The 13,618-nt window shown below is 37.5% G+C and overlaps 1 protein-coding gene across 1 annotated transcript; it reads right to left on the reverse strand.

Annotated features, from left to right (window-relative positions):
- Nucleotides 1-1,942: 1,942 nt before the first annotated feature.
- On the reverse strand, nucleotides 1,943-11,671 carry LOC104893755 (NPL4-like protein 1). The gene is made up of 2 exons (XM_010679890.4): nucleotides 10,533-11,671; nucleotides 1,943-2,577 (listed from the first exon to the last, which is right to left on the reverse strand). The coding sequence occupies exons 1-2, from the start codon at nucleotides 11,526-11,528 to the stop codon at nucleotides 2,320-2,322; spliced, it is 1,254 nt and encodes a 417-aa protein (XP_010678192.1). The 5' UTR covers nucleotides 11,529-11,671; the 3' UTR covers nucleotides 1,943-2,319.
- Nucleotides 11,672-13,618: the final 1,947 nt, after the last annotated feature.

Raw genomic sequence — 13,618 nt, forward strand, 5'->3', positions numbered from 1 at the left:
ATATACTATTAAACTAATATAATATCATATTATACGTATTAGGTTTTATACCGCTAAACTTGTCCACGAAAATCACCGGCAACCGACTTCCGGCACCGACACACCACCCTTGTCGCACCGCACTCGAGCCACAGCCCGCGTCGCTCGTCGCACAACCTCGCACAGTGCGTGCACGCCAACACAACAGCAGCAACAAGCCTCGCGCCAGCCCCTCGAACGCACCCCACCCGAACCCTGCTCGCCTTCGCACACCCTCTCGTACGGTCTTCGCACCACGCTTGCACAACCTTCGTGTCACAGACCAACCCTCGCACAACCTCGTCGCGCGAACCGCTTGCACAACACGCTCGGTTCGTCGCTCGCACACTTCGAAACTTGTCGCACACAACACCGCAATCCTCGTCCCACAGTTTGCCGCTCGCACAACACTCGATGGTCGCACAGCACTCGAACGCCAACCTCGTCATGAACGCTCGCACTCCCTCACTCACACCTTCGAACACCACACATAACAAACCTCGCACACCAAACCTCGTCTCCATCGACGAAATTCCGAGGAGGCGATGAGGGAGAAAGACAGAACAATGAGGAAGAGGAGAGAGAATTTGAGAGAGAGAGAAAAAGGACGGCTGAGAGAGAAGAGAGAGAAAGTTAGGGTTTTCTGAAATTCTTTTTTTTTATTTCTTCTATTTATAGTGTGGCATACATAGTTAGGTCAAGCTAAACTCGGTTTAATCTTTTAAAATTCCGAAATTAACTAAACTGAACCATATTATTATTATTCTATTATTATATTCTGTAAATAATACTAAAATATCTTTTAATTATATTCTTTATATTTTCGTAATTATAAAGAATTAACTCCAAAAATACGGAGTATTACATTAACTGGCTCAAGTAGGGTCAGCTCTCATGAGTTGGGGGGGTTAGAAGGGGGATCCAAACCATAAAGGAACTTCCAGAGTCTGGAAATTGGGGATTTATACCCTGAAGAAAATATTTACACAAACTCCACGAATTGGGGCTAATGAGAGTCAAACACCCGACCAACAAGTTGGGAGGTGGGAGCTCCAACCACCGGATACCCACATGATTCTCATCAAATTAGATTTATGAGTTTTCCTTTAAAGACTTGTTGACAACTTTTTTCCCATAACGAATTTCAAAATTAAAAACTTACAATAAGATATCAAATTCGCATTCATCCAGCATAGGCAATAGAAAATATCAAGAGAGATACAAAAATATAAAGTTTGGAGTCATTAGAAAAAAAGATTCTAAAGCTATAGTCATTGAGACTTCTTAATTTTTTATAGGTCCATTCGTACTTTTTTTTTTTAAAGAAGGTCCATTCTTACTTAAAAGTTACAATTTTTCCCATTTCTCACATAAGGATTCATTTTCATGTAAACTTCTCTCTTTATTTGTGCTAGGACATACTTCCTTCGCCCAAAAAAATACTCCTATTTCTTTTTTTAACGAATATCAACACACACTTTGTATCACTAATATTTATTACATATTAGTAAAAGTTACAAAAAAATCAATGTCCTATTTCTTTTTTCACGAATATCAACGCATACTTTGTATCACTAATATTTATTAAAAGTTACAAAAATTTGATTTTCGTAGTGTATTAATTGGAACAATCAAAATAATACCTACACGACTATGTAGTCTTTAATATATTATAAAGAGTTTACAAGATTTTCTTCACTTATTAGTAGCACCATAATTGCAGATGAGAATATCTTTTTGGGGCGAGAGAGTATTCAACAACGTTTACCAACTTTTGCCTAGAAAAAAAAGCTGAGCAACTATAACTGGTGGAATTTTGTTGACTAAATTTCCTTCACAACGTGTTTTGACATAAAGTGCAGGTCCCTGTAAAATTTCCTAAAGATAATTCAACGAATTCAAATTTTGCACAAGCCCAATGAACTTAGGTGAAAACATCAGCGTAAAAACACGACACAATATAGTTTATACATTAATATCACAATAAAATCAAACTTTCGAAGCAACATTATTCCGTGTTTTAATTTGACCTTGCCTGATCCTCCTATTCATAATGTTATAAACACTGCACACTGCACTGTCTGCAAGATGACGGACACATCAGTGCAGCAGGGATCATGGTCAATCTGGGCACATATTTGGCTATATAGTTGCTGCTTTAACCACTGATTTCCTAATCTGTATCATGCAAGGCTTGCCAGCCTCAAAAAGCCTCATGCAAGTAAAATAGCATCAACCATCATCGAACAGCACATCATTTGTGCCATGGAATGAATACAATTCTTTAAGTTGCTAAGATAATCATACACCAGCATTCGCAATGGACTCTATCAACAACTGGTATCCTTCTGGTACAGCTGTCTGTGAGAGCACACACGCAGTTAATGCTGGAACATCAGCATTTAAATCCAGAAACCTGGCCAAGGTGAGCAGCAAATGAAAATCAGAAATTCTCTTCACAAATGAAAGAGACTTAGTTCGCTCAAGGTGAGTCTTCACAGCCTTTGTCGTAACTGGAAAATTCCTATTCTCTATTGGGAATGTCGATGAAAGCGGGCCCTGCATATCACAATAATATTATGAGTAACAAGAAAAAAAAAAATAATCCAAGACTCCAACAGAACTCAGAACCAACATCTCGAAAAGAGAGTACATTTAGCACTCATACATGTTCTCATATACCGTTAATAACCAATGAATTCTTTACAAACATGAAACATTATCAGAAGTTAAAAATAATCCTTATCAAAACATGATGATCATCTTGAAGAAGTACAAAAGCGTACATCATATGATAATAGCAGTCTTACATATTGTCTGGCATGCCACTTAACTAATCAGTAAATCCTTTGACAAATATTACCACAAGTAATCATCTTAAAATATTTCAGGAGCATTTCTGGACATCATGTCCGAAGTTCCACCAAAACCATGCATGATACACATCAGTCATACAAATGAAAACATACAAGAATTTGTCAGCGACAGCATAGAAACACGGTGAAGGCCCCCAGATGCAGACATGCAGTTCAAAGTTCAAACTCACAAGGAGTGAAACTGTTATTGTGAAGGGAAATGCTTCCTAACAAATTAAAATACCCACCAACTCTAAAATTTACATATTCAGCAGCGGGAACCAAAACCGAATCCTATTTGAATTATCCCTCATGCTGGTCTCATGTAACCTGATTCACAGTACACTTCCATAAGTAGAACAAATACAAGAATGCAATTCGGTAAAAGTGTATCATTGTGCCACAAACCATGTACCGATTTGCACATTTCAGATCGTGAGTCGTTGAGATATCAAGGTCAAACTAAGATTGCAACGAGAAATGAAACAAAGGTCTAACGAATAAAACCCAACCAGGGGACAGGCTCATAATCTCTTTGATACCAAGTATTGATGACTAAATAAATCATTAGAACATACACATTCCCAAGACATCTGTGCTAGAAGTTGACTTTCAATCTCAAGAGTTCGAGAAAAATTAGAACTAAATTTGAGGCAAGTCCACCATTAAAATAAAAGGCTCACACGAAAAGATGAAAAATTATCGGAACCAGTCGTAATCTAGAAGTTCAGTTGCACATCCATCATTTCAAATCCACATCTTTAGACCAAATTTATGATAGCAAATTATGACCTCCAAATCACTCCTCGATTCACAGCCAATGTTGCATCACTAACTTGATTTACCATCACATTATCGAGAGCGATAAACAGCAACTAGCAACTGCATAGAGTAGCTTGTTCAAGAGTAGTACAGAATCAAGGATACTTCTAGCGTATATGGTTACATTTTCGAACATATAACTATGGAAGCAATAGGTCATTCAATCTAGTCTCTTTATTATATTGATAGATATATATCATTTGTCAGCAATCTTTCATGGATCATTCCTTCTCTTCAACAAATCCTTCAGCCTTAAATTATCTAGGTGGTGTGTGTGAAATGTATCACTTCCATTCAGTCCAACCCTTCGCAATAAAAATTATGACTAGCTAATGACCCAGTGACCAAATAACCTGTTGCTCAGCACCATCCAAATGGTGGAAATTCCTAGAGCTGAAACTCACCAAACAAAGTGCCATTAAACCTGGGGAGGAAGGATTGAACCACAAAATCATCTGATATGACTTGCCTAGTACCCTTGGTATATGGGCATACATGCATGATTTGAACATAAAAATATATATAAAGGTTATTCATTCAGAATTTACTTCCACCAAAAATCTTCTTTCCCCAACTTAGAAACAACATTTGAAATTTTCATACACAGCTTTTTACCAAACTTTTGCATGTACACATCTTTAGAGTTGCAAATATTCATATTATAGCGATAAGCATACTAGATTCCTTGGAGTCTTTAATTATATCTGATCCGAGATAATAGAATCAATGAATGTACTAGATTTCCGGTGTGTTCACTGCATCTGAACTTAAGTGAAGTTATTACACCTTTTTGCACTTGGTCAACCCCAAAACTTACTTTTTAAGGTGAAGAAAATACATCCTTTGTATTTTTCTATCATACAAAGAAAACTGGCATGAGGCCACATAGGTACATATTGATGCATTCTTTCCGCAATTCTAAGCAAAGTTCTAGTTTTGAAAAGGAAAATTGGCTAAATTCCAATGATATGAACAAAATTAATATCTTCCCTTGCATCCATCTCTCACCCCTTACTTTTTAAAAGGCAGAGGTGCACTGAGGTGCAAAGGATGCCTGGAGCCTAGGTGTGAGGCACATTGCAAAAGCACAAGAACCCCTACGTGAGGAGCATCTTTATTTGATTCTTCTTAATTTGGCTTATCTAGTTGGTTCTGAAGCCCAAATTTTTGCAAAAGATAAGTCAATGCAGGAATAAAAAAATACAGCTGAAGAGAAAATTTTTGAAAGGGCAAAGAATAGAGCAATTATATACTAAGGACAAAAAATACACTAAAGTTCCACAGCCAGCTCAAAAGTTTGGTGAAAACGGAGAAAGCAACAAAAGGGAAGTAGCACTACTGCACTAGTGCTGACTCAGCAATAAGGCCATATGATATGTCTGGCACACAAAGCAAAAGATGAATAGACTTTAAGCAACGAAATGGAGAAGGGTGAACATACATGAAGAGAAGTCAACTAATCTAGAACAGGAAGACTGATGGCCAGTTGGATACGATGACCGGCAAGGATCACCGATAAACACCAGCCAGCAATCGGCCACAATTCAAGTGGGCGACATTCTCCAATTTTAACTCTCTCATAAATAAGGTTATAATCAAATTAGGGATTTCAATTTACTCCTGAAATTGAAGCAATTACTAGTGGGTTTTGAGTCGAAATAGAGTGTTCAAGCATTGTGATACTTATTCAGATACATCTTAGTCAATCTTCTGATTTACCTCAAACCTTCTCCTCCTTTATCGCTTCTTTCTTAAAAGATTACAAGGCGTTTTGCAATTTGGTCTATGCATTTATGCATGCTTTTCAAAACTTAGCCCCACAAACATCCACCATTGCCCAAGTAACACACGACCACCATCAAGAGTCAAGACGGCTCCCACTACAACCCTACATCATCACCACCATCCCATGTAATTCCAACTTGGATCCATAAGGAGCAGAAGACCCACGATACACCATAGCTTTGAGGGATGTGGAGTTCCATTTTTGTGCTTTTGCTTCCAAATATGAGGCACAAGAACGCTTCAGAGGCAAGGATGAACCAAGAAACGCCAACTGAAGTCATTGAAATTGGGTAAAATAAAAAACATCTCGACAAGTTTTCGGCCATCTTGAATTCTAGATACGAAGAAAAATCAAAAGCTACTTCATCTTCTCTGTCCATATTTCTCACTCTTCAACCCCCCCCCCTCTAAGGCCATCTTGAATTCTAGATCCGAAGAAAAATCAAAAGCTACTTCATCTTCTCTGTCCATATTTCTCACTCTTCAACCCCCCCCCCCCCCCTCTAAGTGCGCACTTGCTGCGTCAAAATATTTTGGATACTCAGCTCTGGACAAAGAATCATATTAAGTAAACTAATAAAAACAATTGAGAAAGGAATATAATTAATCTAATAGAAATTTAATCATTTCTAAATAAAATCTCATAAGACGTTTCCCCAATGCTCTCTTCTTAATATTGCCTCAGTGCCACTTCCCTGTTTCAGTGCTGCCTAGCCTTCACTAGCATATTTCTTTTGCCGAAATGCAGCTAAATTGATGTTTACTCTGTTGTGAAGAGCTCGAGAGGGGGTAGTTTGGGCCGTGTGACTGGTGAATGATGCCTGGTTTGGTTGCTTTCTAGTGCTGACTAGCACTGTAGTAAAAAATGTCATTGTAATAAATGTTTATGAAAACATATTAAAGGATGAACTTTTATAAGCAACAAATTTAATAGGCTTAAAGACAAAATGAGATAGGGCAGAGAAGGGGAAACGAGAGGTAATGGAATTAATGGTATTGCAAGGGCATCAAAGGTGGGCAAGGATTGGAGGAGGGAATAGTGCTGGTGAAAATGGGAAGGGGGAAGTGTCGAGGCCTCGAGGGGCACTGAAGGGGAAGGGTAGGGGAGCGTTTTGGATGTTTTTACCTTTCCTTAAATTAAAAAAGAGTTGCTTATGGTATTTTTCTAATGATTTATATCTGAATATTCTCCCAATGGTGACCCACCTCAAACATAGATGATGTTATGAGTGATTTCCCAAATTTATATTCTTTGGCACATACGGCAGAATCTTGGTATTCTTTGAAAATAGAACTCTAGATACTACCTAGTCAACCAACAACCAGACTAATTCTAATAGACTCCTATCTTTCTCACTCCTGTCCTCTCTTTCCCCCTTTCTAGCTACCTCGACCTCAATCCCCCTCTATTCTTATGATCTCGTGTAATGCAGTTGACATCAATCACATAAGTGGACTTCTTTTCCCTTAACGAATCCCTTACTCTCATTGCCCCAATGACCAAGCAATCTCTACTATTTTAGTAACGATTAGAGAGCCAATCTCCCTAATATAGGGTTTAACTTCCTCTATCCTACTTTCAATATGTTCTAGAAGCTTACAGAAATGGGGCAGCTAAGCAGCCTGCTGCAACCAAAAAAAATATTTGACATATGTTGGTTATGGACAGTTAAGTCAAGCAATTTAAACATTCATACTTCCACCATAACCCCTTGAGCAAAGCATGGCAACAACTCATTATCATAATACAAATTATTGACATAACACGCTTCAAGGGGGAAAAAAACTTAGCATAAGCAGAAAGAATACAATATTAATCATACAAATCCTGACGAGGCAAGGTTTGGCAAAGTCCAGACAACCCTTCCTAGTCGAAGGTTACTGAAAAAGTTCTGTTTCACTGATTCCTTCTTTTACCAACTGCATCAGAACTACGTCATAACCAAACAACATAAACCATGGCATGTTTGTTTCCTTTGTCCTTTTAAGCATATTCAGACTATAGAAAGGAGAAACAACTCAAAAATAGTCCTTCAATGAACACTTCCCCATATTTTTGCAGAAATATCCTCCGTCTCCAAGCACCTCCATACAACCTCACTATTTATCAGTCATACCCCTACACATAGATCCTTTTCTGTTTCTCTAACTCAAACATCTTCAAAAAAATCTTAGCTTTTGAGTGGAAACAAACATCTTCAAAACAATCTTAGCTTTTGAGTGGAATTTTGTATTCCATAAATGGTTAAGTAGCTTTTTTTTTTTTTTTTTTTGAGGGGATGGTTAAGTAGCTTAATACACCAGTAACCTTCACGATTTTGGATGTCTTCTTTCTAGGTAGCACTGATATGGATACGGGGACGGATACGGGTATGGGGAATGAAAACGGCAAAACCAAAATTTCCAAAAACGGGTACGGCTTGGATTCGGCAAAAAAATTAAATAATTAATTAAATTTTTAATAGATATAATCTCCATCTAATTTATGCAGAAAAATATTAAATGACATACATGTAAAAATATAAACTAATAATAAATAAAAAAGTCTTGTAAAAAATAGTCATTAAAAAAAATTATTTTATTTTGGACTGTTCCAATCACCGTGTTAATCTTTCTCGTGTCCTCTTTCCAAAGAAAACTAAAAAAAGTAAACCCAATAGAAGTAACTCAAGTATTAATTCCCTACAAATACAATGACCCTCCCTGCTAGTTGTTTTTAATCCCCCAACATGCCCTATGAAGCACAGGTATTTCCCCAAAGTGCCGTTTCGACGGATACGATACGGGTATGGGACGGATATGCCGAAAAAACGCCCTACTCTCCTTTACTCTGTTTTTTCTAAAAATAAAACAAAATGTGCAGTGGCCACTATCCCACTCCCCCCCTTTCTCTGTCCTCTTTACTTTATAACACTAACCCACATGACACAACCTCCCTCTCCTTTTTACTAACATATGATTTTTTCCATTTTCGAGCTCTTCAATAAGTTTCCGGCCATGGCTAGCAAAAGCTCGACTGAAAGTAGACTGAGAAAAAAAAAGAGGAAGAAACACAGGCAACGGTACGTCTAAAAGCTTGAAGATCCGTCCCCAAAACGTCCTCATCAACCACTTTAGTCGTCCCTTACTGAACTCAACGTCCCACCATTCAAGAGTCGTCAAGGGGACGTTTTTCCCGGTGTATCTGTCCCGTATCTGTCCCCGGTACGGGAAACGACACTCCGGATAAGTACTCGTGCTTCATAGGTCTTCTTTATTCTTGTTCCTAATGGACTAGGTGCTAAATTTCAATCTATCTTGCATCTTCGGAGACCTTAGAATAGCATCTAAAAGTTCAGTTAACCAAACAATGGCTTCTTTTAAGAACCATCATATTTTAATAGGTACCTCCTACCTTCCACAATTCAACTTCTCTTTAATTTATTTCTTCTCTCCTCATAATGCATAAAAGAATTAATTATAATTCCATTTACACTTCAAAGGCCTTAGTTATTCCCATTTCCATTAATTACCACTTCATTCCATGGCAATCTCATCAACTAGATTTCTCTCACCTTCATCTTTCATGCATCTAAAATTATTATGTTTCTAAAATTTTGACTCCCTAGCTCCCACCAACTTGTAATTTCCTGTTCTCTTCCTATTTCCAATCTCTAAGATGTGTTAATATGCTCTAATTCAAAGTTTTGCAGCAGTTTTTATTAGCTAAATTCCCAATTTTGTGGTGTTGCTGATTAGTGCTCACACGACCTTATCTTAAATCTCTCTATTCAAGCACCATGCCTTCTAGTAAGTTCTGTCCTGTCCTTAAATGCTGCCAAAATTTCAATCACAGCACTCCTGATGTTTTACAGCCAACTCCAATATTTGTTATGAAAAAAAACTGACCTCAAACTACTCCAATTGTTACCCCCATGCACATCCCCAGTAACCACCTCTACTTTTACTGATACACTAGCTACCTTAGCAGTTTTAGAAACATAACTTTCAAAAAGTGTTTAAATTAACTATGAGAATGAGTGGTTACCAGCGTAAGGATAAAAAAGCAGAATAGTGTACGATGTTTAGCTGAAACGATTGTACTGAGTATTTACCAGGTGCAGTTGCCTTAAGCAAAAAAAAAGAAACTTAAAACTAAAGATGGACCCTTTCTCATATATTCCCAATTCCATTCATCGGATTCCATTGCAAATTCACTATACCTAAACAAATATCTAAAGATTGAAGTAACCTCAGCACAAGATTATTTTTCTCAGCCACAAGATGCAGTGATAGATAATGATACTAAAATCTCAACTTCAAGCTATAAGACCATATTAAAAGAGTCAATAGAAAAGGTATTCATTATATTCCAAGAGACACTCTAGAATAAGCAATACAGAAAAGCAAAATCTCAACAATGTCTACTCAACAATGTAAAATATTAATGACTACCAACTTTCTAGAAAGAAAAAGGACAGATGATTCAAAAAAAAAAAAAAAAAATGAGACTTTTTTGCATGACAAGGTTATGCCGGCCATGACATTCTTCCCTATCATGAGGAACAAAAGGGTAACATACTAAGTGCAAGTTTGGTTCAACATTTTTGGACTCTAACCAACAAATCAATTCCCAATTCAATTTCTTCTTGTTTGGTTCGACCCCTCCTCAATTCATTATCATTACTTAAAAGGTGACTGTCTCCCCCAATTTGATAACTTCCCCTCCCTATTCCACTCAAGTAACAAAATCTAAATCTGAGTGGTAATGGTTACCTTCCACTATGAAACCAAACCAAACACCCAATAGAAGTAACAATTTTTGTTACCAATCCCCTTCCTCTATGAGTAATTTAGCGATATAACTCATGAGAACTTGAAGGGTAAAGTACAATCTAACCTAGACTTCTCACCCTCATAAAGGTTCTAGAGTTACCATATGTAGTTTCAAATAAAATAAGCATCCATAGACATCATTACCTATCCATTAATATGTTAGAATAGGGAACACAACCAATAACACAACCAATAAAGTATGTACTAGTAAAAGAGTAGATGGAATAAAAGACAAACCTGATGATCGAAGATCTTGACCACAACCAAAAAGAAATCATTATCCACTTCTTGAACATCCTTTCCACCAACAACTACATCCTTCTTCATTCGGGACACCTTAGGATCAAGGTCTTTGGCAGCCTGAAAATCGAACCAATCCTCCTTAAAAAGGCGAACACACATGTCACTCATCTGAAAGGCCTCAAAATGCACATCAGCCACACCATCATCATTAACTTGCAACTTGACCAACGCAGTGACCCACTGGTCCAAACCACTCTCAGCGTGCAATTCGACAGCCTGCGCAACCTCGAGATACGACATAGTATAATCCTTCTGATTTTGACCAACAGCTTGAGTAAATATGAAGCCAACTCTCCTCATCCCCAAACCCATAGCAATAGCATCAACGCGCTTCTCCTCTTCAGCATCCCTCATAAGCACCAAGTTCTCCTCCTGCCCCAACTGCGGCGGCTCGTAGATAAAATCAACCTCCACCTTCCCCTCCTCGGAGACAGTCCCATACATAAAGCCACCCCTTTTCACAGCAAAAGCCAGAGTGTCATTGACGTAGCGCTGGAAGGCGTTAGCGGCATCCCTATCGAAGGAGACGAGCTCGCAATGCGGGTTCTCCTGGCGAGTGACACGCATCTGTTTGGCAATCAAGTCATCCATTGTCATCTTCCTTCCGAAGGAGCCTGCAGGGGTGATAGTGGGGCGGGGAGACGACGTAACGATATCACGTTCACCATCGTAGGAGAGATAGACTAAGGACCCGTGCCCGATTTTCAGAGATGAAATTCGAATTTCCGGGTTTGATAAGTCGGTGAATTGGGATCTATCGGAAGGGCTTTTCGCCAACAACAGGTTTTGGTGAAGTGAAAGAGTTTGATTTGGTACTGGAACATGAAGCTCAGACTCTATTAGGGTTTTCAGTTCACCGATTGTTATGTTTGGGTTGTCTATTGAAACCCTTTCCACACCATCACGGCTACGAACTCTGATCATAACCATTCTTCTTCACGTCTGTAGACTGACTGCAGATTGGAGAGAGAAAGAGAGAGAAAGAATAACTAAAGATTGAATTATGGAGAAACACCGAGGGTGAGATGCTTTGCACTTTCCTTTCTCCCACCGCTAAAGGGAAGTTGTATCAGCATAGGAATGTATATATAGTGCATAATGCAAAAAGTCCGAGTTCAATTCACTTTCATGTAAATTTATCAGATTGAATTAGATTAGATTTTATCTCCACTTACATTTTTTTGAGTTTAAAAGTTTTCTGAATGGACTTGAACGCAATATTGTGGAGTTTAAAGTCCAATCTAATCCAAATATATTTTTAGTATATATAAAATTTAAGTCAAATATATTTTTAACATATATATATAAACCTAGTAAAAAATATATATGCATATGTATATAATCCAATTCAAAGTTACTCTCTTGTAATATTAAATTTTGAACCCTAAATAATCAATTGTCTTGTATATCATGGTACCCTACTTATCCTCTAGTTACATAAACCTTTTATCCTAAATAGTTTAAAGTTATCCTAGATGTATTATTGTGTAATTAGACTATTACATATAGTTGCTTAGATGTTGCAGATTGTTAAAAAGTCTTTTCTATTATTATTTTGTGGGACTGAGGTCTCTCTTTGGCAATTTACATGTTGCTATAGAGGTAGAACTCTTTTGAAATACTATTCGAGTGTTTGGCATAGTAAAGGTTGGAGTAGTTGTTAGAGTTTCAATTAGCTTTTGTATAGCTTTTTTCAAACGTTAGAAAATATGGCGTTCAGTTTCACAAAGTAGCCTTGCTCAATGTTTGTTTATTTTTTAAAAAAATAAGAACCCCTTAATCTCACCTTCTTCTTACTCGAGCTCAACGAATGTGGAGGAAATTCCAAAAAATTCTTGCAAAAATTATTTTCACGGCTTTTTCACCAGATACCCCCAAGTTTTCACAAAAATCACCAGATACCCCCCATGTTTTCAAGGTACCCCTGAGTTTTATAATAATAGCTCAAAATGCTCTAAATGACTAACGACGTTAACCGTCGTTAGCCTTAACCCTAATTAATCCTAATTAACCTAACTAAATCTAACTTCTAACCCCTAACTCTAAAACCTAACCCTAACCCTCCCTCCACCCCTTCCACCACCCCCCACAGCCCCTCCCTCCCCCAAGCCAGCAACACCCCCACCCCGCCCCCTTTCCCCACTCCCTGCAGCACCCTCATCTCTCTGGCCACCTGCTGCCTTACCCAGTCTCTCCTGCCGCACCATCGTAACACCTCTCCCTTACCCCATCTCTCATGTCGTGTAATCCCTATAATTTTAAAGGATTTTATAAATATATTGTATTTATATGTTTATATAATTTGGTTTTAAAAAGATTTGACTATTTTAAAAGTCAGATGAAATTATTTTAAGGATTTAAGAAAGGTAAAAATATTTTAATTCGGTATGCTCTGATAAAAGTTTTAAATGCTAATTTATATTGGAAAAGAAGTCTAATGGACTTGAGGAACCCAAAATCCTAAATAGATAAGGAAAATGGAGTCATGTTGATGATAAAAGTTCTAATTTGTTTATCCTATTTCATCATCAATTTTAATTGAGCCCAATCTATTTTTCCTAAGCCCAAAAGGAAGTCTCTTTATAAATATCCTAATACCCAATTATTTTTACCCACACAAAGAATATTTTCTCTCTCATCTCTCTCAAAGTTTTCTGCCAACCCATTCTTCTCTCTTTCCTGACCGTTTTCGACTTTTCTCCTCTCAAATCTTTTCTTCTTCTTCAAGTAACGTTTCTTCTTCAACAAGAAACGTCACAAAGCTTTCAAAATCACCAAGTTTGATGCGCCGTTGTTGTTGCGTGGTTCCTTACTTTCGGCGCCTCCTTTGTTCTTCTTCTTGTTGGTTAATTTCTTTTCTTCTTCCTCAAGATTCCATTAAAGACTATGTTTTTATGCTTTCTTTTAATGTTAATCATGATTTTATAATTCCTAGCATAGTACTACCATACTAGTAAATAAAATCCTTAAAACTCCATAAATAAAATCCTTTCTGAAATTCCAGCTATTTTTAAAATCAT

This window comes from Beta vulgaris, chromosome 5 (genome assembly GCF_026745355.1).
Source record: "Beta vulgaris subsp. vulgaris cultivar EL10 chromosome 5, EL10.2, whole genome shotgun sequence".
In the NCBI taxonomy this organism is placed as follows: Eukaryota; Viridiplantae; Streptophyta; class Magnoliopsida; order Caryophyllales; family Amaranthaceae; genus Beta; species Beta vulgaris.